Source organism: Hyla sarda, chromosome 8 (genome assembly GCF_029499605.1).
Source record: "Hyla sarda isolate aHylSar1 chromosome 8, aHylSar1.hap1, whole genome shotgun sequence".
NCBI lineage: Eukaryota > Metazoa > Chordata > Amphibia > Anura > Hylidae > Hyla > Hyla sarda.
In genome coordinates this window covers 45,412,605-45,438,946 of record NC_079196.1, presented here as the reverse complement: position 1 = coordinate 45,438,946, position 26,342 = coordinate 45,412,605, and the positions used below count along the sequence as shown (strand labels likewise).

The 26,342-nt window shown below is 39.6% G+C and overlaps 1 protein-coding gene across 1 annotated transcript; it reads left to right on the top strand.

Annotated features, from left to right (window-relative positions):
* The first annotated feature begins 22,337 nt into the window (after positions 1 to 22,337).
* On the top strand, positions 22,338 to 23,791 carry LOC130284742 (uncharacterized). Its single transcript, XM_056535439.1, has 2 exons — positions 22,338 to 22,943; positions 23,030 to 23,791. The coding sequence occupies exons 1-2, from the start codon at positions 22,819 to 22,821 to the stop codon at positions 23,628 to 23,630; spliced, it is 726 nt and encodes a 241-aa protein (XP_056391414.1). The 5' UTR covers positions 22,338 to 22,818; the 3' UTR covers positions 23,631 to 23,791.
* The last annotated feature ends 2,551 nt before the right edge of the window (positions 23,792 to 26,342 follow it).

Genomic DNA, 26,342 nt, shown 5'->3' with positions numbered 1-26,342 from the left:
TCCAACCAAATTCTTCAAAAGCCCAATAGCACTCCTTCTCTTCTGAGCATTGTAGTGTGCCAGCAGAGCACTTTACTTTCACATATGAGGTATTTTCATATATAGAAGAAATTAACACATTGTTACACATTTTGGGGGGCTTTTTCTCCTATTACCCCTTGTAAAAATGAAAAATTTGGGGTAACACCAGCATGCCCCCAACAACCATTTCAGCAAAATTCACTCTCCAAAATCCTATTGTCGCTCCTACCCTTCTGAGCCCTCTAGTGCACCCACAGAGCACTTTACATCCACATATGAGGTATTTCCTTACTCGAGAGAAGTGGGTTTACAACTTTTGGGGGACATTTTTACCTATTACCCCTTGTGAAAATGAACAATTTGGGGTTGCATCAGCATTTTTGGGAAAAAAATGAAAATTTTCATTTTCACGTCAAACTTTAGGGAAAATTCGTCAAACACCTGTGGGGTGTTAAGGCTCACTGTACCCCTTGTTATGTTCCATGAGGGCTGTAGTTTCCCAAATAGTGTGCCATGTTTTTTTTTGTGTGTTTTGCCCCGCAAAAACCATTTCAGCAAAATTCGCTCTCCAAAATCCCATTGTCGCTCCTTCCCTTCTGAGCCCTCTACTGCGCCCGCAGTACAATTATCATCCACATATGAGGTATTTCCTTACTCGAGAGAAATAGGGTTACAAATTTTGGGGGGACATTTTTACCTATTACCCCTTGTAAAAATGAAAACAAAAATGGGTCTACAAGAACATGTTAGTGTAAAAAATAAAGATTTAGAATTTTGCTATTCCTGTGAAACGCCTAAAGGGTTAACAAACTTTCTGAATGTCATTTTGAATACTTTAAGGTGTGCAGTTTTCATAATGGGGTCAGTTATAGGGTATTTTTAACATAAAGACCCTCAAATTCACTTCGAAAACGAACTGGTCCCTGAAAAATTCAGATTTTGACATTTTCATGAACAATTGGAAAATTGTTGCTAAATTAAAAAGCCCTCTAATGTCTTCAAAAAGTAAAAACATGTCAACTTTATGATGCAGACACAAACTAGACATAATGTATATGTGAATCAACTTATAATTTATTTGGAATGTCTGCTTTCCTTACAAGCAGAGAGCTTCAAAGTTCAAAAAATTTGATTTTGATTTTTTCACCAAGAAATTATGCAAGTATCGACAAAAATTTACCACTAACATAAAGTAGAATATAATGTACAAGGGTGGGAGCTCTATGTAAAATATAAGAGACCTAAATCGAGGATGCTGCGTTGCACATACCCATGTGCCAAATAGATACTGATTTAAACAATGGAAAAATAGCAGTCCTACTAGGCTAGGAAGAAAATTTTGAATAAGGCAGAATAAATAGAGATAAATAAGAAAGAAAGGAAGTGTCTGATAATAAGATATAAAATATAATTACATTTATTGAATAATACTGTGAGGTCTGGGGCAGGGCCCTTGCCGCAGACAACTCACTAAAAATAGAACGGTAAAAGTTAGTTATAAACATTTAAAACATGAAGTTAAAATAGTATTGCACTTAAACGGTGGGACAATGGTGGGGGTTTATAGTCCAATGTATGTAATAGGATATGTCCAATAAACAGTTTTTGCAGTGCTGGAGGATCGCAGTTACGAGACCACTGAGAATACTTGTATGCGCAATAGCGCTAAAGATCTATCCTCTATACCCCGACGGCACGGGGACAAAGTACAAGAGGGAAAATAGATCAAAGTCGGGCACTTAGTGCCTCTTACCGGCTCTGGCAAAAGCAGTTATATGCGTATAGCAGCGCTTAACAATAATTCGGATTGATGCCTCTCAGCCCCGATAGCACGGGGAAGGTGTAGGAGAGGTGAAGATGTTATTGCCTAGTCCGCTGGAGTGTATGGCAGCGCTGGAGGTCTTTGGTGTGGGATCCCTCTCTACCCAGACGGCGCGGGAAGACGCTAGGAGGGCAGTAAAAGACCAATAGTGGTGGACAAATAATCCAAATAGTCCTGACTTCTTGTGCAAAGGCAGTCTTGGGCCAGGCGTTTCGGGGAGCAGCATCCCCTTTTTTCAATGGTGGATATGCAAAGACTGTGTTTTAAATGTTTATAACTAACTTTTACCATTCTATTTAGTGAGCTGTCTGTGGCAACGGCCCTGCGCCAGACCTCACAGTATTATTCAATAAATGTAATTATATTTTATATCTTATTATCAGACACTTCCTTTCTTTCTTATTCATCTCTATTTATTCTGCCTTATTCTAAAATTTCTTCCTAGCCTAGAAGGACTGCTATTTTTTAAATAAAGTAGAATATGTCACCAAAAAACTATCTCAGAATCAAATTCATTAGTTAAAGCATCCCAGAGTTATTAATTTGGTATACACATTGATCTACTGAGGAAGGGGTCGGAGGACTACAATTTTCAGCACCCCGAAACGCGTTTAGGTTTCAGCACTGTTCACACATTTTGCTAATATGCATCTATGAATGTCCGTACCTAACTGTAAAAGTCCCAGCATTGGAGGGGTTAATCCAGCCTTTTTCCGCCCTGGTTGGCGGCATCTCACCTCAACTACCACCCGCAGTCCACGTGGGACGCCGCTCCCGTGCTCACTGTCACTCCTGCCAGAGTGTCGGCATTTTACCATCAGCAAGCAGCTGGAGAGCGGCCGCAGTCTGTTGCACAGAACATGGCGTCGCACCTCACTGCCATCAGGGTCACGAGTTCAGTGTGAGATCGCTTACCACCATCTGAGGACCTACGGGAGAGGACTCTATAGCCGCTATCCATCGGTCTACACCAGTGAGAACCAGGTGGCCATAGGTGGTGAGAAACCCAACTAATATTGTCTGCATAATATATCATACTATCTAGCTGTAAATTTACTCTGTACTGTATCCATTAAGCGTTTTTCCTGCCATCTGACTTATAACGGGACTTTTACACAGGCACCGGATCAACGGACTATATTCTTTCATGCCTCTATTTTAGCAGTTTAATCTATCAGATACCCCACTAGGGACCAGTGGGGTTATCCTTACATGTGTCTTGTATGTGTATTACATATATTTTATTTTATTACATTTATATTGATGCAATTTTCATATTGATGCTGTTGTTTATGTATTGTAATATCTCCACCCATATCATTATGCACCTTGGATGGTGAGGCCCTTGAGGTAAAAGCTATTAATTTGATTATTAATTTACAAATCAGTTTAACTTTCTGGCACCAGTTGATTATTTTTCCAGGGGAGTATCCCTTTAAGCAAACCATTTTTTTCATAAAGTATATAAAGAAAATGCTTATCTTTTAAGGCAGCATTAATTTGATTAAAAACAAAACAAAACAGTTTTTCTCGAACAATAACACTTTAAATAACGGAAATGAAAAGATAGATGTCCAGCGCAGCTCCCATAAAACGTAGCTTTTATTGTGAGTTCATCAACAGGTACATGGACAACGTAGACAAGTGACGCATTTCGGTCTGTCAAAGAACCTTAGCCTGACTAAGGTTCTTTGACGAACCGAAACGCGTCACTTGTCTACATTGTCCATGTACCTGTTGATGAACTCACAATAAATGCTACGTTTTATGGGAGCTGCGCTGGACATCTATCTTTTCGTTTCCATTAACTTCATGGTGTAGCCCACACCAGTCCTGGCGCATGGTGACACGGAGGTGAGCTGGACTCTTTGTATTCTGGTTCACTTTCAATAACCTATTGAAAGGTTGGGCTATTGCATTTGAACTGATGCACAAACTGTTACTGGATCTTTTGTCTGGTCTCTGCTTTTGCCATTCGTTGGCCACCTATATCTTTCTCCTAATTTTTTTTCCCCCAAGCATAGCCTTCAGTAAATGATTTATTTTGTATTGAAGAACACAGATGAAAAAACAAAACAAAGGAATCATAACATATCTATAAAGAATACTGTATAGTTGCCTTGTCGTAAATAAATGATCAAAACATCTTGTAATAAATGAAATGCTAAATAATTGTGTTTAATTAAATATTCACACAGATACAATTAACTAGGACAGAACATTACACAAATATTATACTCAGGACGACAAACACATTTTTTTTTTTTTTATTATTATTATAGAGCGGTTTGATTTGGAATCCCTGAGTGTTCACATTCCACCTGAACTTTCTGTACCTTTGGTTAAGTACAGACAGGAGCGAAACATCCCTCAGTGACTAGAACTCCAAACCGCACGCGACATCCTCTGTTCTCTCCCTATTAAAATTTTACAGGTCAAAAATCCAAAACCTACTTAAGGAAAATTGTTCTTATTCATCACAAATGACAAGACAGAACAGGTTAATCTTCGTAATAATGGTGCGGTAATTAGAACCTTTGTAGTTGGTAAAGTGTGACTGTTAATCAATGCTTGGCTAATTAATCAATAATTTAATCATTAGACCTTTAAACGAGCATTTCCTCTAATTCCCCAATCATATAACTATCTATGCTGCCGCTATGGTTAAATATGGAAGGAATACTGGGATTCAATTTGAAGTTGTTTAAATATGTTATTTGATGTGATGTAGTCAACATCTGTATGTCGAGGTATTTTATACACTTAGCAGCCATTACATTTAAACCACTGAAAGGTAGTGTTGAGCGCGAATATTACAAATGCTAAATTCTACCGCGAATATCTGCACTTTTTAAAAAATATTTTGAATATGGCCATATATATTCATAATGACGAATATTCGTTTTATTTTTCTTCCCAGTACACATCACAACAGCGTAAATACTTCCTGTATGTGAATATGCAAATATTTGCGAATATCAGCACTTCCAGAGGACACTGATCCCTCCCTTCTTTTAGGTGAAAGATATAATCGCATATGCGCACTATACAAATGTAATTAGGAATTTTCGCATGGAAAAAAAGGGAACAAACATAGCGAATATGCAAATTTCACGAACATAGGATGAATATTCATCCATATATTTGCGAAATATCGCAAATTCGAATATGGCCCCTGCCGCTCATCACTAATGAAAGGAAATAATCAGTAGTTGCAAGGGTTAAACTTTGGTCGCCAGACTCTGGGTCAGGGCACCTCCAAAAAAGTAGGTCTTGTGGGGTGTTACTGATATGCGGAATACAAATTAGGACAACTGGGGAATCGGCAAGAGGTCCTGGAACACCCAAGGCTCAGTGATGTGTATGAAAAGCAGAGAATAGCCTGTCTGTCTGACAAAATGTCCACACGGAGAATCTTCGTGCGGACATTCCAGAGATTGCGTGCACCGGCATAATCTACCAGCTATGCATTCCGTGCGGTCTTCTCACAAAAAAAGAACGTGTTCATTCTTTGTGCAGAAAAGGAAAATGGATTTTCAGTGCCGGAAACATCTGGCATGGAAATTCTGCTGTGTGCACAGAGAAGCAGAATCTCATTGAATTCAATGGGACTCTGCTGCAGCAACATTTTGATGTGTGAACCTAGCCTTACTGGAGCACAAAAGGCTGAAAGAGTTAATACTGACTATAATAGTAAAGTGCCCATGCTGAACCCTGCCTACCACTTGAAATGCCTAGAATGCATGTACATTACTAATCAGAACTAAACCATTAGAGTGTCGATTTCATTGTACAATGCTATGGTATGTCATAGCATTGCAGAGTGAACGCTGTCAACTGATTGGTTATAACATTCCCTTATAGGGACTTAAAAAGTGTAAAGTAAATCATAAAAATTGTGTAAACTTATATTAAAGCCCCTCCACTAATAATAAAATAAAACCACCACACCCATTCCCATAAAAAAATAAATATATATATATATATATATATATATATATATATATATATATATATTAAAATATTTGGTATTGCTGCATGCGGAATTGTCCTAACTACTAAAATAAAATGGTCATAATCCTGCACAGTGAACAACGTAATTGTAAAAATATACTAAACACTAGAATTGCTGGCCACTTCATATATCATAAAACTGAATAGAAAGTGACCAAAAAGTCCTATCAAACATAAATAGTACCTATAAAAACTACAAAACCACACATGAAGAATTAATGGTATTCTTTTTAATTGCAATGTACATGTAATGGTAAAATAAAAGATGTATGTATCGGGTGTGTCTGCCTGTGTTCTGTTTAACCCCTTAAGGACTCAGGGTTTTTCCGTTTTTGCACTTTCGTTTTTTCCTTCTTACCTTTTAAAAATCATAACCCTTTCAATTTTCCACCTAAAAATCCATATTATGGCTTATTTTTTGCGTCACCAATTCTACTTTGCAGTGACATTAGTCATTTTACCCAAAAATGCACGGCGAAACGGAAAAAATAAATCATTGTGCGACAAAATCAAAAAAAAAAACGCCATTTTGTAACTTTTGGGGGCTTCCGTTTCTACGCAGTGCATATTTCGGTAAAAATTACACCTTATCATTATTCTGTAGGTCCATACGGTTAAAATGATACCCTACTTATATAGGTTTGATTTTGTCGCACTTCTGGAAAAAATCATAACTGCATGCAGGAAAATGTATACGTTTAAAAATGTCATCTTCTGACCCCTATAACTTTTTTATTTTTCCACGCACAGGGCGGTATGAGGATTCATTTTTTGCGCCGTGATCTGAAGTTTTTATTGGTATGATTTTTGTTTTGATCAGACTTTTTGATCACTTTTTATTCATTTTTTAATGGTATAAAAAGTGACCAAAATACGCTTTTTTGGACTTTGGAATTTTTTTGCGCTTACGCCATTGACCGTACGGTTTAATTAATGATATATTTTTATAGTTCGGACATTTACGCACGCGGCGATACCACATATATATATATATTTTTTTTTACACTCTTTTATTTTTTTTATGGGAAAAGGGGGGTGATTCAAATTTTTATTAGGGAAGGGGTTAAATGACCTTTATTAACACTTTTTTTCACATTTTTTTGCAGTGTTATAGGTCCCATAGGGACCTATAACACTGCACACACTGATCTTTTACACGGATCACAGGCGTGTATTAACACGCCTGTGATCAGTGTTATCGGCGTTTGACTGCTCCTGCCTGGATCTCAGGCACGGAGCAGTCATTCGCCGATCGGACACCGAGGAGGCAGGTAAGGGCCCTCCCGGTGTCCGGTCAGCTGTTTGGGACGCCGCGATTTCACCGCGGCGGTCCCGAACAGCCCGACTGAGCAGCCGGGTCACTTTCACTTTAGAAGCGGCGGTCAGCTTTGACCGCCGCATCTAAAGGGTTAATACCGCACATCGCCGCGATCGGCGATGTGTGGTATTAGCCGCGGGTCCCGGCCGTTGATGAGCGTCGGGACCGACGCGATATGATGCGGGATCGCGGCGCGATCCCGCTTCGTATCGCGGGAGCTGGCGCAGGATGTAAATATACGTCCTGCGTCGTTAAGAGGTTAAAGGGGTATTCCGAGCTTAACTAACTTTTAACTATCCTGCCCATTATGAAGAATTATGCTAGTTCTACATTCACTTGCTGTATCGCTCTGCCGGGGATCGTCTTCTTTTTCTTCATCATATGGTCCCCCCAGGTCTAGTGTTTCCGTTTAGGTATGGATGACATTTTGTCTCACAATCCTTTGCGGCTCGAGGCTGCAGCTGGTATTATGGGGCTTGGCTATTTCTTGTATTCCCTCACAAGCCAGCCCCCTGATGATGTTTGCGGTCCATCTGTATGTCCTGATGTGCCAGCGTCCTGTGATCTCGGCAATCTGCAGAATGCAGGGAACGCCGGCAAGTCAGGAAGTACAGATGGACCACAAACGTCATCAGGGGGCTGGCTTGTGAGGAAATACAAGAAATAGCCAAACCCCATGATACCAGCTGCTTCCTCGAGCCACAAAGGATTGTGAAATGAACATCATCCATACCTAAACAGAAACACTAGACCTGGGGGGACCATATAAAGAAGAAAAAGAAGACGATCCACGGCAGAGCGGTATAGCAAGTAAATGTAGAACTAGCATAATTCTTCATAATGGGCAGGATAGTTAAAAGTTAGTTAAGCCCACTATAATACCCCATTAAACTCTCTCCAGGGGCAGAATTGTTCGCTGCCGTGTCAATGACCGGACCAATCAGGAGCCGTAGACATGGCCAATGGTATTCTGCCTTAGCGTCCACATTCTGTTTGGCTGGGCTCGTTTACCATTTCATATCTTTGTGTTTGTTAACCTCTTGATTTCCTTACCTGTTCCCCTGACTTGTACTGTGTTTCTTTGTCACTCCGGTTTTTTTAATTCAGCAGCTGGACCATCTCCAAGTTGTGGAATCATCGCCTAGGGCGATGACATGAGTAGGCAGGGAAAGGGGTACTAGGTGAGCTTAGGGCGCACTATTCCCTGCCTACACAATGTTACAGTGTCACTGCAAAGTACAATTGGGTGTGAAATGATACACTATTTTACTTAAAGATTACTTCTCATTTCATGTAAAGTTTCTGAATGAGTGGTCATGTGTGTGTATACAAGGAGCAGTGTTATTTCTGGCTATTATATAACTTACACAGCATGTGCTCTCTGGGCTTCTCATGTAATTGTCAGTTATCTCTGATCTAGTGAGTGGAGACTTGCTCCTATGATGTATTTTATACACTGCACATGCACAGATGATGGGATCCTGCTCCCTTATGTCCTCAGAAGCATGGATGACATTATGCAGCAGTTCTGAGCAGTGTAAGCTGTAAATCAAGCACTGATAAGAGAAGACATATTTACTTTAAGATTATGTTATCTCCCTGCAGTCATGTACACTATTACTCCCTTCTTTCACATCCTCTCTCTATAATCTTCTATGGACAGTATGTAACTGAGTTTCCTTTTCATCTTGAGCTATTTTTTTGAGTATATGATAAATTAAGGAGGCAGGACATAACAGAAGCAGAGGAGAAAGGTACATTTTTATTGTACACATTACAACAACATCAGATTCAGATACAGATACATATATATATATATATATATATATATATATATGTATAACCCTGCTGTGTACTGACGAGGGGCAAGTACCCCGAAACAGCTGTCTCTCTTTCCTTCTGGAGAGAGTTCTGGCTTGGCATAAAATCCCAATCAGTTCTGAGACTTCATAACTGGAGTCGGAGCTGGTTGCAGGACACACTACCTGTATAGGGGGTGTGGTGAGCTCATTTGAATATATATATATTCTCAGTGCACCACTGACCTATTGTAGAGGTATGAAAAGGCAGCGGTATGGTAGGAAGTGTTCCTATTTACTGTACAGTAAGGCTGGGTTCGCTCAGTGTTAATGCAGTGTGTCCTAGGTATTGAAAGAAAAAAGACAAAAAACAAGTAGGACAGATAACTCGTATAACTCTCTGGGTGAGTCCAGGAAAACTAGACGCTGATTGCAGATTGCAAAGGGGTAGACCAGGAACCGTCCTACTGCCCATCAGTGCTTCAAACTGGTATCAGCGGCGGGAACCCATTAAAGATAATCACAAAGGAGAAGAAGAATTGGTGACTAGATAGGGCGCTGGTTTTGCTTGATCCCCATAAGGCTCACAGGACTAATGTATATTTTTTCTAAAGCATCAATAGGTTTATTGACACCAGCAAAAACAAAATAATGAAAAAGATGAAATGGCAATGATCACCCGAAGCTCAGCAAAGAATGAATGGATGTCAGACTGAGGCTGTTTACTATCAGATAGATAGATAAAAAAGAAAAAAAAATCAGTAGCACTCCGTTCCTTTAGATGAACCAGTGTGTGCTGATTTTTTAGTTTTTTGTATACTGGAGGACCTCTAACCCAGGCTCCAACAGCCCGCACCTGGACAACTATAGTGGTTGTGCTACTCTCCTGCGAAGTGTAGATCAGCAGTTCTCAACCTTTTTTCGCGACTGTACCCCAAAGGGTGAAAGCATGTCCATGGGTACCCATTGTGCGTAAATTTGCACAGAACTTACACGCAAGGGGTACCCACGGACAAAATAAGTCATAAAATTACATATTTTCATAATGGCGTGTGCTTACCTTTTTACTGATGCAATAATTAATCCCCTGTGCCCTTATCCCCCCCTCCATCTGTTCCCCTTTTTCCATTATCCCCCCTACTTCATCTTAATACCCTTATGCCATTATTATCTAATATGGCAAAAGGGCATCAGAGGGAGGGGGGAATAATGGCACAGGGGGATTAAGATGGAAGGGGGAATAATGGCACGAGAGGATAAAGATGAAGGGGGGGGATAGTCATTACTCGCCCCCCCCCCCCCCATCCATCTTAATCCCCTAGTGGGATCAGAAGGGGGGCAGAGTAATGACATAAGGGGATCAGAGGGTGGGGGAATAATGGCACAAGGGCATTAAGATGGAGAGGAGGGGAGAGGGATAGAAGCACAAGGGGATTAAGATTGAGGGGGGGGGGGGGAATAATCATCACCCCCCACATCAATCCCCCTTTGGCATTATCCCTCTCCACCTCTCCCTCTCCGTTATCCCCTCCCCTGATCCCCCTGGGTTAATAGATTTTATATATATATATGTATATATATATATATATATATATATATATATATATATATATATATATATATGTATATATATATATATAGCAATGGGAAAAATGAACAGCACGCCCAAATTCCCCAAAAAATCCTAATGGTGCACGCAGATATTGGAGCCTTGGTTAGGGGCTCACCATTGATACAATCAAAAAAAGAGAAATCCGCAGCACACAAAATTAAAGTGAAAAAAACTTGTGATTTATTCCATATCAAAAAGTGTTTTCACAGCAAGCGATGTTTCGACTGGGCTCCCCCAGTCTTTTTCAAGCAGTGCACATTCAGAGTGTATACACTTATCTATATAGGGGTACCAATCAACTGATACCAATGTGATACAATTACATCATTATAGTGAATAAAATACAAAACTTCATATAAACATATAAAATACAAAAGTGCATAGAGTATTATACAGTACATACAATAAAGTGCCAGTGAATTAAAATCAATATTAAAACAAACATAAATTATCATATGAACACAGCTGTAAACAAACATATTTTGATTAGGGGGAGGAGAAGATTCATAAACTCACCAGACGCAAAATGTCAGAAATGGCCACCATAGCCGGTTCTCCGGCATCATAACAATTGTACTGCGCATGCGTGTGCAGCCACTGCGTCATCCACTACACACAAATGGGTATGTGTGTCGTTCAACCAATCACAGTGCACAAGAGGACACGCAGCGCAAGTGACCGACGAGCGCATGGGACCGCAGTGTGCAGAGTGTCAGGCATCAGATAGTTGCGCCTGCGCATTCGGCACAAAAGGCTCACTGACATCTTAACTCTGGGAAAATAACAGGTGAGTGGATTTATATAGAGAACCATCGTAATACATTATACCCAAATATACAGACAGCATGGAATATACTTATATTGCAATAGGCGTGAAACCCAGGGCATTATGCACACTCCCAGGTCACGCTTAGAAACACAACCTGGCACAGGAGGCCGATCCCGTCACAATGAAGCGACAGGAGCAGTCATCAGCCTTGGTGTGATATGATAACTGCCCATTAACAGGGAGGCACAAAATCCGGGCACAATCAAGTGTCAGGGCTCGTATCACCCAAGGTGCAGGGCACAGGTAAAACACATGCATCCATCCAAACTCTAAGATAAAGTAATGTTCTCTAATACCACTAGGGACACACTGTATCCCCAATCCCATGTAAGATGTGTCAGATGCCAAACCCCTAAGCAACACAGATAACCCACTTGAGTGGATGGATGTCACAGGAAAAAAACATTTTTATTTGGCGGTCTCTCGTTCATGAAATGATGAAAAATGAAGAAACAAAATTAAAAAACTAAAATAGAAAAATATCCACAAACAAATTTGTTTGTGGTTATTTTTCTATTTTAGTTTTTTAATTTTGTTTCTTCATTTTTCATCATTGCATGTATGAGAGACCACCGAATAATTTTTTTTTTCCTGTCACATCCATCCACTCAAGTGGGTTATGTGTGTGTAGTGGATGACGCAGTGGCTGCACACGCATGCGCAGTACGATTGTTATGATGCCGGAGAACCGGCTATGGTGGCCATTTCTGACATTTTGCGTCTGGTGAGTTTATGAATCTTCTCCTCCCCCTAATTAAAATATGTTTGTTTACAGCTGTGTTCATATGATAATTTATTAAGTATCTATGGCAGTGTTTGTTTTAATTGATTTTATCATTGATCATTGATTTTAATTCACTGGCACTTTATTGTATGTACTGTATAATACTCTATGCACTGTATGCACTTTTGTATTTTATGTGTTTATATGAAGTTTTGTATTTTATTCACTATAATGATATAATTGTATCACATTGGTATCAGTTGATTGGTACCCCTATATAGATGAGTGTATACTCTCTGCATGTGCACTGCTTGAAAAAGACTGGGGGAGCCCAGTTGAAACGTCACTTGCTGTGAAAACACTTTTTGATATGGAATAAATCACAAGTTTTTTTCACTTAAATTTTGTGTGCTGCGGATTTCTCTTTATATATATATATATATATATATATATATATATATATATATATATGTACAACAATGGCCGTAAATGTTGGCACTCCTGAAATTTTTCAAGAAAATGAAGTATTTCTCACAGAAAAGGACTTCAGTAACACATGTTTTGCTAAACATGAACCAAAAAAGTGGGGGAAAAAAGCAAATTGGACATTATGTCACCAAACCCCAAAAATGGTCTAGACAAAATTATTGGCACTTTTAGCTTAATATTTGGTTGCACACCCTTTGGAAAAAATAACTGAAGTTCATTGCTTCTTATAAACATCAATAAGCTTCTTACACCTCTCAGCCGGAATGTTGGACCACTCTTCCTTTGCAAACTGCTTCAGGTCTCTCTTATTGGAAGGCGCCTTTTCCCAACAGCAATTTTAAGATGTCTCCAAAGGTGTTCAATAGGATTTAGATCTGGACTCATTGCTGGCCACTTCAGAACTCTCCAGCGCTTCGTTGTCATCCATTTCTGGGGGCTTTTTGATGTATGTTTGGGGTCATTGTCCTGCTGGAAGACCCAAGATCTCGGACACAAACCCAGCTTTCTGACACTGGGCTGTACAGTGTGACCCAAGATCCATTGGTAATTCTCAGATTTCATGATGTCTTGCACACATTCAAGACACCCAGTGCCAAAGGCAGCAAAACAACACCAAAACATCATTGAACCTCCACCATATTTCACTGTAGGTACTGTGTTGTTTTTTTTTTTTATTTGTAGGCCTCATTCTATTTTCGGGAAACAGAAGAATAATGTGCTTTACCAAAAAGCTCTATCTTGGTCTCATCTGTCCACAAGATGTTTTTCCAGAAGGATTTTGGCTTACTCAATTTCATTTTGGCAAAATGTAGTCTTGCTTTTTTATGTCTCTGTGTCTGCAGTGGGGTCCTCCTGGGTCTCCTGCCATAGCCTTTCATTTCATTAAAATGTCGACGGATAGTTTGCGCTGACACTGATGCTCCCTGAGCCTGCAAGACAGCGTGAATATCTTTAGAACTTGTTTGGGGCTACTTATCCACCATCCGGACTATCCTGCGTTGACACCTTTCATCAATTTTTCTCTTTTGTCCACGGCCAAGGAGATTAGTTACAGTGCCCTGGGTTGCAAACTTCATGATAATGTTGCGCACTGTGGACAAAGGCAAATCTAGATCTCTGGAGATGGACTTGTAACCTTGAGATTGTGTACATCTTTCCACAATTTTGGTTCTCAAGTCATCAGACAGTTCTCTTCTCCTCTTTCTGTTGTCCATGCTTAATGTGGCACACACAGACACACAATGCAAAGACTAAGTGAACTTTTTTTTAGCTGCTTTCAGGTGTGATTTTTATATTGCCCACACCTGTTACTTGCCCCAGGTGAGTTTATAGGAGCATCACATGCTTGAAACAATCTTATTTTTCCACAATTTTGAAAGTGTGCCAATAACTTTGTCCAGACCATTTTTGGAGTTTGGTGACTTTATGTCCAATTTGCTTCTTTTCCTCCCTTTTTTGGTTTAGTTCCAATACACACAAAGGGAATGGACATGTGTATAGCAAAACATGTGTTACTACAGTCCTTTTCTGTAAGAAATACTTCATTTTCCTAAAAAATTTCAGGGGTGCCAACATTTACGGCCATGACTGATATACATGCAAAAACACTCCCTCCCATACATTTATTTTTGAAATTTTTTTTTTACATTAGCCGGCCTGTCCGGGCCGAGCACGTCCCAGAGTCCCGTTTCGAGGGCACCTCTGTGCAATGTCAGAGGAGGTCATACGTCTCCCCGGCAACCAAGCAGATGCCGTACTGTAGTTGTGGCCGCAGCTTCGGCCGCGATACTATACAGGGAGCTGCAGCTGCCATTCTCCGCTGTGCGCTGACAAATACTGCCCAATGGATGGCCGGTATTTGTCAGCGCATCGGCGTACCCCCGCACAACCGGTGGCGTATTCCTAGGAGTACGCATACCACCGGTTGACAACCCCTGACATAGATAGATAGATAGATCTTTATATAGAATTATGAATAGTTTCCTTTTGCTTTTAAAGTTCATGTAGAGTTTATAGTTTACATTCCTTTCGATTCACTGTAGGATGTGAATCTGTGGTCTCCCTTACTATATTTGTATGTGTAAAGTGTTCTCGGATTGTTCTGTCTATGATTCTAGATGCTGTTTAGAATTTTAATCATTTTGCACAAGGAAGCATCAGGAATAGTGTTGCTCGCGAATATTCGCAATGCAAATTTTATTTGCGAATATCGCATATTCGCGAATATTCGCGAATATAGCACTATATATTCGTAATTATGAATATTGTTTTTTTTTTTTTCACAGTACACATCACAGTGATCACCCCTCTCTGCTTCCAGCTTGTGTGGTCTAAAGAAGGCTCTAATACTACTGTGTGAGACTGGCGTATGAATTTTCGCATATGGGAAAATTAGCATATGCAAATTTTCGCTTATGCAAATTTTTCGCATATGGTAATTTTAGCACATGCAAACTTTCGTTTATGCTAATTTTCGCATATACGAAAATATTACGCGAATATTACGAATATGCAAATTTAGCGAATATATGACAAATATTTGTCCATATATACGCGAAATATGGTGAATTCGAATATGGCCTATGCTGCTCAACACTAGTCAACATGCGCTATCTGGCCAGCAAGCCAGGGCCCCGTACAGGAGATCACGGGGCCCCCCAGCGGTCGGACACCCCGCAATCTGAAACTTATCCCCTATCCTTGGGATAGGCGATGTTTTTCAACACTGGACTACTCCTTTAATGGCCTCCAAAATAAAGTTCCTCTGATGTATGGGCATCAAGGGATCTTCCACTAAAAAAGATCACACAGCTTCCACTCCTCTGTCATGTGGGATGTTACTATATAATGAAGCAACATCTAGTGTTGCCCACATATAGTCCTCTTCCCGTATGATATCTCTCAATAGGGTTAATAAACACCCTTTTATCTCTGAGGTATGCTGGTAAAGGCACCACACATTTCTGTAACTGATGGTCTATATATTCAGAAAACATCTGGCAACTATCGGACGACTAGGTGTTTTTTTTACGGTCTTTATGTACCTTAGGTAGAAAATAAAAATAAGGTACATTTGGGTTGGGGTTAAATATATATCATGTTTTTCCCTCTTAAAGGGGTACTACGCACCAAGACATCTTATGCCCTCCCCAAAGGACCCCCGTGATCTCGGTTGCGGCACCCTGCTGTCATCACTACACAGAGCAAACTTACTCTGTGCATAATGACGGGTGATACAGGGGCCAGCACATCGGCATAGCCATTGACTGTCCTGGCATGCTGGGAGTTTTGCTACAGCTGGAGACACCCTATTTGGGAAGCACTGCCGTAGGGTAATTTGGTGGTGGATGCAAATCCCTAATTTAGGCCTCAAATGCACATGATGCTCTTTCACTTTGGAGCCCTCTCATATTTCAAGGCAACAGTTTTGGGTTACAAATTTTTTCTGTCTTCTTTTACCCCTTAAGAAAAGGTAAATTTGGGGTCTACACCAGCATGTTAGTGTAAACAGAGTGTACAATATACATTTGAGGCCTAAATAGGTGATTTGCACAGGGGTGGCTGGTAGTTACAGCAGTTCTGACATAAACATAAAAAAACACCCATATGTGACTCCCATTTTGAAAACTACACCCCTCACGTAAAGTAACAAGGGGTATAGTGAGCCTTAACATCCCACCGGTGTTTGACAAATTTTAGTTAAAGTTGGAGGTGAAACTAAAAAAATTTATATATTTTTCCCCTAAAATGCTGTTGTTACCCCAATTTTATCATTTTCACAAGGGGAAATAGGAGAAAAAGCCCAGAAAAATTTGTAACCCCATTTCTTCTGAGTCAAAAAATACCCCACATGTGGATGTAAAGTGCTCTGCGGGTGAACTACAGGGCTCAGAAGAGAAGGAGCACCATTGGGCTTTTGGAGAGAGAATCTGGCTGAAATTGAAGGCCATGTGCGTTTAGGCCTCCATGGTGCCAGAACAGTGACCCCCCCAGATGTGACCCCATTTTGGAAACTACACCCCTAATAAGAAGTGCAGTGAGCATTTACATCTCACAGGCGTCTGATAGATTTTTTTGAGCAGTGGTCTGCCAAAAGAAAAATGAAAATTTTTCATTTGCACAGCCCACTGTTCCAAAGATCTGTCAAATGCCAGTGGGGTTTAACCCCTTAAGGAACCAGCCCCTTTTCACCTTAAGGACCCAGACATTTTTTGCACATCTGACCTCTGTCACTTTAAGCTTTAATAACTCTGGGATGCTTTTACTTTTCATTCTGATTCTGAGATTGTTTTTTCGTGACATATTCTACTTCATGTTAGTGTTAAATTTTTGTTGAGGTTTGCATAATTTCTTGGTGAAAAATTCCAAAATTGGATGAAAAAATTGAAAATTTAGCATTTTTCTAAATTTGAAGCTCTCTGCTTGTAACAAAAACAGACATTTCAAAGAAATTATATATTGATTCACAGATACAATATGTCTACTTTATATTTTCATCATAAAGTTGACAGGTTTTTACTTTTGGAAAACATCAGAGGGCTTCAAAGTTCAGCAGCACTTTTCCAATTTTTCACAAAATTTTCTAAATTGGAATTTTTCAGGGACCAGTTCACTTTTGAAGTGGATTTAAAGGGCCTTCATATTACCCCACAAATGACCCCATTATAAAAACTGCACCCCTCAAAGTATCCAAAATGACATTTGGGTAAGTGTGTTAACCCTTTAGGTGTTTCACAGGAATAGCAGCAAAGTGAAGGAGGAAATTCAAAATCTCCATTTTTTTTATACTCGCATGTTCTTGTAGACCCAGTTTTTGAAATTTTGCAAGGGGTAATAGGAGAAAAAGCCCCCCAAAATTTGTAACCCAATTTCTCTAGGGTAAGGAAATACCTCATATGTGTATGTCAAGTGTTCGGCTGGTGCAGTAGAGGGCTCAGAAGGGAAGGAGCAACAATGGGATTTTGGAGAGTGAATTTTTGCTGAAATCGTTTTTGGGGGGCATGTCACATTTTGGAAGCCCCTATGGTGCCAGAACAGCAGAAAACCCCCACATGGCATACCATTTTGGAAACTACACCCCTCAAGGCATGTACCAAGGGGTCCAGTGAGCCTTAACACCCCACAGGTCTTTGACGACTTTTCGTTAAATTTGGATGTGTAAATGGCAAAAAAAAAGTTTCACTAAAGTGAATTCACTTCCAGGCAGTGGAAGAGAGGTGGTTGTGATAAATATAAAGCAAATACACTATGTTGAGCTAGCGATTGTTTGTCTGTATACAAGAGTGTGAAGCATACAAGTGAGTGAGTATAAAAGTGAGCCGACTTAAAATTAAGGGACTTTAAATTCAGGAAGTTTAAATTGAAATATTTGATTTTTTTTTTCTTTTCTGATAATTTTTGCAATCCCCAAATCTAGTAAGACCTCCATGTTGGAAAAGGCAGTCCAGTGTGCATCTTGCACAATGTATGCAATCCTTGAACAACAGTTTGAGGGTGCATATTGTTGTGCGAGATGTGTGCGAGTTGCTCATTTGGAAGCCCAGATCCTGGATCTAGAGGAGCAACTGGCAACACAGAGATGCACTGACAACCCGGAGAGGAGTCTCCTGCTCACTGAGCAGGTACTCTCTGGGGTAGAGGTGGGGGAGGATAGTGGGACGGAGGTGCCGGACAGTCAGGCAGTTAGCTGGGTTACAGTTAGAAAATGAGGTAGAGGGAAAAGTGTCAGGGAGGCTAGTCCTGAACTGGCACACCCCAAGAAGTTTGCCCGGTTGGCAGATGAGGGGGATGCCATTTCAGAGCTAGCGGTACTGCAGCAGGACTCTGCCTCTGACCGCCAGGGGGGTGTCTGCTCCAGTAAGGAGGGAGGGAGGGAGGAGAGCAGGGCAGGTCAGACTTGTACTGGTAGTGGGGGACTCAATTATTAGGGGGACAGACAGGGCGATCTGTCACAAAGACCAGGATCGCCGAACAGTGTGTTGTCTTCCTGGCGCTCGAGTTCGGCACATCGCGGATCGGGTTGACAGGTTGCTGGGTGGGGCTGGAGAAGACCCAGCAGTCATGGTACATATTGGCACCATTGACAAAGTAAGAGGTAGATGGAGTGTCCTTAAAAATGATTTCAGGGACTTAGGCTGCAAGCTTAAGGCAAGGACCACCAAGGTAATAAAGGTATTAAAGGAAACAGGTTTCTGACTATAGCTAAAGACAATTATCTGTCCCAAATGGTGCAGGGCCCGACCAGAGAAGGCGCCCTACTAGACTTAATATTTACCAACGTACTGTACCTGACAGAGTAATTAATGTGCAAGTAGATGGACACCTAGGAAATAGTGATCATAATTTAATACATTATAACTTGTTCTTCAATAAGGGAATCTCTCGAGGGGCCACAAAAACAATGAACTTTTGGAAGGCAAAGTTCAATCAACTCAGAGAAGCCCATAACAATATAAAATGGGATAATGTCCTCAAAAAGAACAATACTGACACTAAATGGGAGACTTTTAAAAATATCTTACATTTTCACTGTAAGATGTATATACTTTATGGGAATAAAAGGGTCAGAAATAAAAGAAAACCGATATGGATGAATAAAAATGTTAAGGGGGCAATAAATGACAAAAATAAAGCATTTCGATTACTAAAACAGGACAGCAGTGAAGAAGCATTAAAAAGCTACAGGGGTCCATCTTGGGTCCTGTCCTATTTAATATATTCATGAATGACCATGCAGAGGGGTTGAATAGTAAAGTAGCAATTTTTGCAGCTGACACCAAACTCTGTAAAGCGGTAAACACTATAGAGGACAGTGCACTGTTACAAATGGATCTGGATAGGTTGGAGGTTTGGGCTGGGAAGTGGCAGATGAGATTCAACACTGATAAATGTAAGGTAATGCACATGGGGAAGAAAAATCTGAGCTGGGATTATGTATTAAATGGGAGAACACTTAGGACGACTGACATGGAAAAGGACTTAGGAGTCTTAGGTAACAGTAAATTTAGCTGTAGTGACCAGTGTCGGGCAGCTGCTGCCAAGGCAAATAAAATCATGGGGTGCATCAATAGTGGCATAGATGCCGACGACAAGGAAATAATGCTACCGCTGTACAAATCACTAGTCAGACCTCACATAGAATACTGTGTACAGTACTGGGCACCTGTGAACAAGAAAGATATAGTGGAGCTGGAGAGGGTTCAAATCCCACTAAGGACAACAATAAATAAATAAAGACTTATTATTATAATGTCAGCAGAGAGCACTGTGCACGTGATTTTATCAGAGAGCATTCCAAAAAGAAAATAATTTCCTCTGTAGTATTCAGCAGCTAATAAGTACAGGAAGGATTACGATTTTTTAATAGAAGTAATTTACAAATCTGTTTAACTTTTCGAAGCCAGTTGATTTAAAAGAAAAAGGTTTTCACCAGAGTACCCCTTTAATGGTATAGAGAACTGTGTCTAGTGCATCAACTATGTGATTTTTTGCCCATTGAAACCAGTAGGCCCATTGTGGACTATGGGGGATAAGCTGCTGAGTTGCCCATAGCAACCAATCAGATCGCTTCTTTCATTTTTGAAAAAGCCTCTGAAAAATGAAGGAAGTAATCTGATTGGTTGCTATGGGCAACTCAGAAACTTTTCCTCTGGACAGGTTTTGATAGATCTCCCTCTATGGGGGAGATTCATCAAAACCAGTGTAGAGGAAGAGTTGTGCAGTTGCCCATAGCAACCAATCAGATTGATTCTTTCATTTTTGAAAAGGCCTCTGAAAAATGAAGGAAGCAATCTGATTGGTTGCTATGGGCAACTCAGAAACTTTTCCAGGAAAATCTGCTGAGTTGCCCATAGAAACCAATCAGATCACTTCTTTCATTTTGCGGAGGCATTGTGAAAAATGAAAGAAGCAATCTGATTGGTTGCTATGGGCAACTGCACAACTCTTCCTCTACACTGGTCTTGATGAATCTCCCCCATAAACGGAGATTTATCAAAACCTGTCCAGAGGAAAAGTTTCTGAGTTGCCCATAGCAACCAATCAGATCGCTTCTTTCATTTTGCAGAGGCATTGTGAAAAATGAAAGATGCAATCTGATTGGTTGCTATGGGCAACTGCACAACTCTTCCTCTACACTGGTCTTGATGAATCTCCCCCATAGAGGGAGATTTATCAAAACCTGTCCAGAGGAAAAGTTTCTGAGTTGTCCATAGCAACCAATCAGATTACTTCCTTCATTTTTCAGAGGCTTTTTCAAAAATGAAAGAAGTGATCTGATTGGTTGTTATGGGCAACTCAGCAGCTTTTCCAGGAAAGTAAAGTTGAACCACAACACTGTAACACTCTGTCCAACCTGGGACTCGAACCAGTGACGGTCTCCCATCCCACTGTGCTGCCGAGATGGTCCTGCTTACCTTACATGCAGTGATATCCCCATAGACCACAATTAGCCTATTGGCTTTAATGGGCAAAAAATCACAGAGTTGATGCACTAGTCACAGTTCTCTATACCATTAATGAAGGGAGGGCTCAATATTCGCAAATTTGCGCATATGCGCAAAAATTTTCACATATGCGCAAAAAAAGCGAATATTCGTAATTATGAATATATAGTGCTATATTTGCAATATTCACGAATTCGCGAATATGCTATATTCGCGATTAAAATTCAAATTGCGAATATTCGTAAACAACACTAGTTGCTGCGAATACAGTGAAGCAGTTTAAACATGCATGGGATAGGCATAAGGCTATCCTTCATATAAGATAGGGCCAGGGACTATTGATAGGATTCAGATTATTGGGCAGACTAGATGGGCCAATTGGTTCTTATCTGCTGACACATTCTATGTTTCTATACTGTATGGATATCAGAAAAATGGTTCCAAGCTCTTATTTCTTTATTAAATTCACTACTTTGGGGCAGGAAAGCACGAGAATGAAATATGTTTCTTTAATGTTATCCGTGCACGATGGGGGTTGGGCACTTTTTTTTTTAGGTACATTTTAGCACTAAAATTGCAGACTATTATGAGAAGGAGGGAAAATGTAGTCCTATTTTTTCTCTCTAAGAGTATGTTCAAACTACGGAATTCCTGCGGAATTCAACGGGCGGAATTCCGAGAGCCGAATTCCGCGGTGTGAACTTAACATTAGTGTGAATGGGTTTCCGCGGGACCCGTTCACACTGCGGAATTTCAGCGCCACTGAAATTGTTCGGCGCAAAGAAAGAACATGTTCATTCTTTGCACGGAAGTCCTCGAGCACTGCATAGCTGTCAATGGTGACGGCTCAGTGCCGCCCGGTTCTACCGCTGCCGCCGGCTGCCAGTCTGAATCTCCGCTCGATGAATTCAGCGAGCGGAGATTCCATTCACACACTGTAGTGTGAACATACCCTAATGGGTCGTTATAAGGATATTTTTGAGATTTTGGAAGCTGGGATACTCACTACACCCATGCATATCTATATAATAAAGTATGGGAGGAACTTAAAAATGTTTTTAAATCACATGGAGTTTTGACTTTACTTCATTATGGTCGAATAAAGCACTTAAAGAATTCCTTAAAATTAAAGATTCACTCTTTTGGATGAAAAGGGGCTTATTTATGTAAATCAATTATACACTTTAGGTCAAATAAAGTCGTTTGAAGAGATAGCCCATAAGTATGGGGTGGCAGACAATCAGAAACATTGTTTTTTACAAATAAGTAACACAGATCATAAACCAATAAAAGGAGAGATTGGAGATTTCAGGGATTCTATATATAAGAAAAGTTTAATTAGACTATTTCCTTATGCATAGTTGCTGTCTGGGCATGCTGTGAGTTGTGGTTCTGCAGCGGTTGGGGGTTCACAGCTTGAAGACCACTGCTATAGAGGGTGCAAATGTATCTGAGCCCTGGAACTCAAATAATGTGAAATATGAGATGATCAAAATGGAGCCCCTGCACTAATTACTTGGGTTCTGAGGTCTGTAAGGTCCATAGTAAAATCATCAGGTTCTGTCTATAGCAGATACTAAATCATGGCAGCTCAAAGAAACAAGCAGTCATTCTGACATGTCACATGTGATGTCATAGACAGCTGGAGTCTTGACATCCCACTGACAGCCGCCCGAGCCTTCAGTCTGTTCCAGTGAGATTAGTGAGAATAGTGAGATTAGCGTCTTCTTTTTCTACTTGTCTAAAATGGAGCTAAAAGGACTGGGGTTCGTCCCCCTCCTGTTGGCGTTTTGGTGTGTGGCCTGGCTTGCCACCAGCTACATCGTGAAGGTCGTCCTCGGCCATGCAGCCTCGCCACTGATGAGCATCAGGTAAGATAAACAAGCATATGATTCTTATTTCATGGGTTGGGAGTGAGGAAATATCCATAATAACATTGGTTTCTTTTCCTTCACAGTGACGTGGGAAATTTCTTTCCCGAAAGCATATTATTCAGAATTGGATTCATAGGGATGTCCATTGGCACTTTGGTACTAACCTTTCTTATTTATAAGTATATGGTTATGCATACTGAAGAGTTCAGGGGTCATCAGGTCCTGATCCAGAGGATCCTGCTGGCCATTGTGTGGGCCTCCTGTTTTGCCACAGCTATCATGCATGTATTGTCCCCCGAAGAATATCCCAGGATACACTTTGTCAGCACGATAATTTCCATTACATGTGAAGTCTTATACTACCTTGGGCAGTCCATCCAGATGTATAAATTACCAGGAGCAAAAAAAGTCATCCACCATAGTAGATGCACCTGCTGTGGCCTGACTTTTGTCTGTGTAGTTTTCTATTTTGGATATGAAACATTAAAGGAATTATTCTATAATGATGAAGACTGGGACGAGATCCGTGAAATCCCCATCATAATCATCGAGTGGGTGATGCTTCTACTGATCCTGATAAACATCGTGACCTATTATTCCACCATGCAAAGGTTATTGTTGACCGTCTCCAGAAACAGCTGCAAACTCTCTCTTAGAGTAAAAATTGATGACTTCGGGGTGTAGACCACCACGGGGGCCATCAAGTGGACTTCTGGGAGAGATACTGCACAGGACACGGAAAACATCTAAAGAAGAATAACTGGGGGACTACATATGGTGCCAGTAATCATGACACAATAATATGAGCTGGTGATATTACCTATACAAAAAAATAAAAAAAAAATTTATTTTAAATATTGGTGTGTGAAGTGTAATACCTAGTTAGAAAAACAGAATCAAATTCATCATTATAACCCCCCTCTGCATTACCCTGTTTATTATTTTTCAAGCAAGCACTTTGTTCTAATTCGCCCACTCTCTGGCGTGCTCCTTGTATAAGGGGTTTGGGATACCCTTTTTGTTTAAAACGATCCTCCAGGTTATCTAGTTGTTGTAGGCATTTTTGTGTGGAAGAACAATTCCTTCGGATTCTTTTCATTTGACCGAATGGAATGTTCTTCTTCCATTATTTCAGATGGCAACTGTTAAAGTCGAGGTATCTGTTTGCATCCACCTCCTTAAAATAGTTGGCAGTATGCGAACAGTCATCCTGAATATAGATATTTAAATCCAGGAACTCAAATTTTTTGGGGGACTGATGCAGCGCTGCCTTTGGCAATCTCTCGCTCTGCCATAGCGCTTTTTTTGAGGGGGCGTGACGGCTGCCCCTTCGTCTGGTGGTCAACACTAGTGTTGTTCGCAAATATTCGCAATGCGAATATTATTCGCGAATATCGCATATACGCAAATTCGCGAATATTCGCCAATATAGCACTATATATTCGAAATGACAAATTTTTTTTTCACAGTACACATTACAGTGATCATCCCTCTCTGCTTGTGTGGTGTAAAGAAGGCTCTAATACTACTGTGAGACTGGCGTACAAATTTTCGCATATGTGAAAATTTGCATATGAGAATTTTCATTAATGCAAATATTTTGCATATGGTAATTTTCGCACATGCAAATGTTCGTTTATGCTAATTTTTGCATATGTGAAAATATAACGTGAATATTACGAATATGCGAATTTAGCGAATATATGACGAATATTCGTCCATATGTTCGTGAAATATTGCGAATTCAAATTTTGGCCTATGCTGCTCAACACTAATAATGACCCCACATAAAAATGTACTATATACTCGTCCCCACAAATGAATTTATACTATATACTGACCCCCATATATGAATGTCTACTATATACTGACCCCCATATATATGAATGTATACTATATACTGACCCTCATATATATGAACGTATACTATATACTGACCCCCATATATATGAATGTATACTATATACTGAACCCATATATATGAACGTATACTATATACTGACCTCATATATATGAACGTATACTATATACTGACCCCCATATATATGAATGTATACTATATACTGACCCCCATATATGAATGTTTACTATATACTGACCACACATATGAATGTATGCTATATACTGACCCCCATATATATGAATGTATCCTATATACTGACCCCCATGTATATGAATGTATACTATATACTGACCCCCATATATATGAATGTATACTATATACTGACCCCCATATATATGAATGTATACTATATACTGACCCCCATATATATGAATGTATACTATATATTGACCCCCATATATGAATGAATACTATATACTGACCCCCATATATATGAATGTATACTATATACTGACCACACATATGAATGTATACTATATACTGACCACACATGTGAATGTATACTATATAGTGACCACACATATGAATGTATACTATATACTGACCACCATATATGAATGTATACTATATACTGATCCTATATCTAAATGTATACTATTAACTGACCCCCATATATATATATATATATATATATATATATATATATATATATATATGAATGTATACGATATACTGACCCCCATATATATGTATACTATATACTGACCCCCATATATGAATGTATACTATATACTGATCCCATATATATGAATGTATACTATATACTGTCCCCCATATATATGAATGTATACTATATTATGACCACACATATGAATGTATACTATATACTGACCACACATATGAATGTATACTATATACTGACCACACATATGAATGTATACTATATACTGACCACACATATGAATGTATACTATATACTGACCACCATATATGAATTTATACTATATACTGGCTCCCATATATATGAATATATACTATATACTGACCCCCATATATATGAATGTATACTATATACTGACCACATATATGAATGTTTACTATATACTGATCCCCATATATGAATTTATACTATATAATGACCACATATATATATATATATATATATATATATATATATATACATATATATATATATATATATATATATATATATATATGAAAGTATACTATATACTCGTCCCCACAAATGAATTTATACTATATACTGACCCCCATATATGAATGTATACTATATACTGACCCCATATATGAATGTATACTATATACTGACCCCAAATATATGAATGTATCCTATATACTGACCCCCATGTATATGAATGTATACTATATACTGACCCCCATATATATGAATGTATACTATATACTGACCCCCATATATATGAATGTATACGATATACTGACCCCCATATATATGAATGTATACTATATATTGACCCCCATATATGAATGTATACTATATACTGACCCCCATATATATGAATGTATACTATATA

What these genes read in the sequence shown, in the direction of transcription:
- LOC130284742 (XM_056535439.1), top strand. Translation starts at nt 22,819, where the DNA reads ATGGAGCTAAAAGGACTGGGGTTCGTCCCCCTCCTGTTGGCGTTTTGG. An exon ending in TCGCCACTGATGAGCATCAG is followed by an intron (nt 22,944 to 23,029) that starts GTAAGATAAACA and finishes TTTCCTTCACAG; the next exon opens with TGACGTGGGAAATTTCTTTC.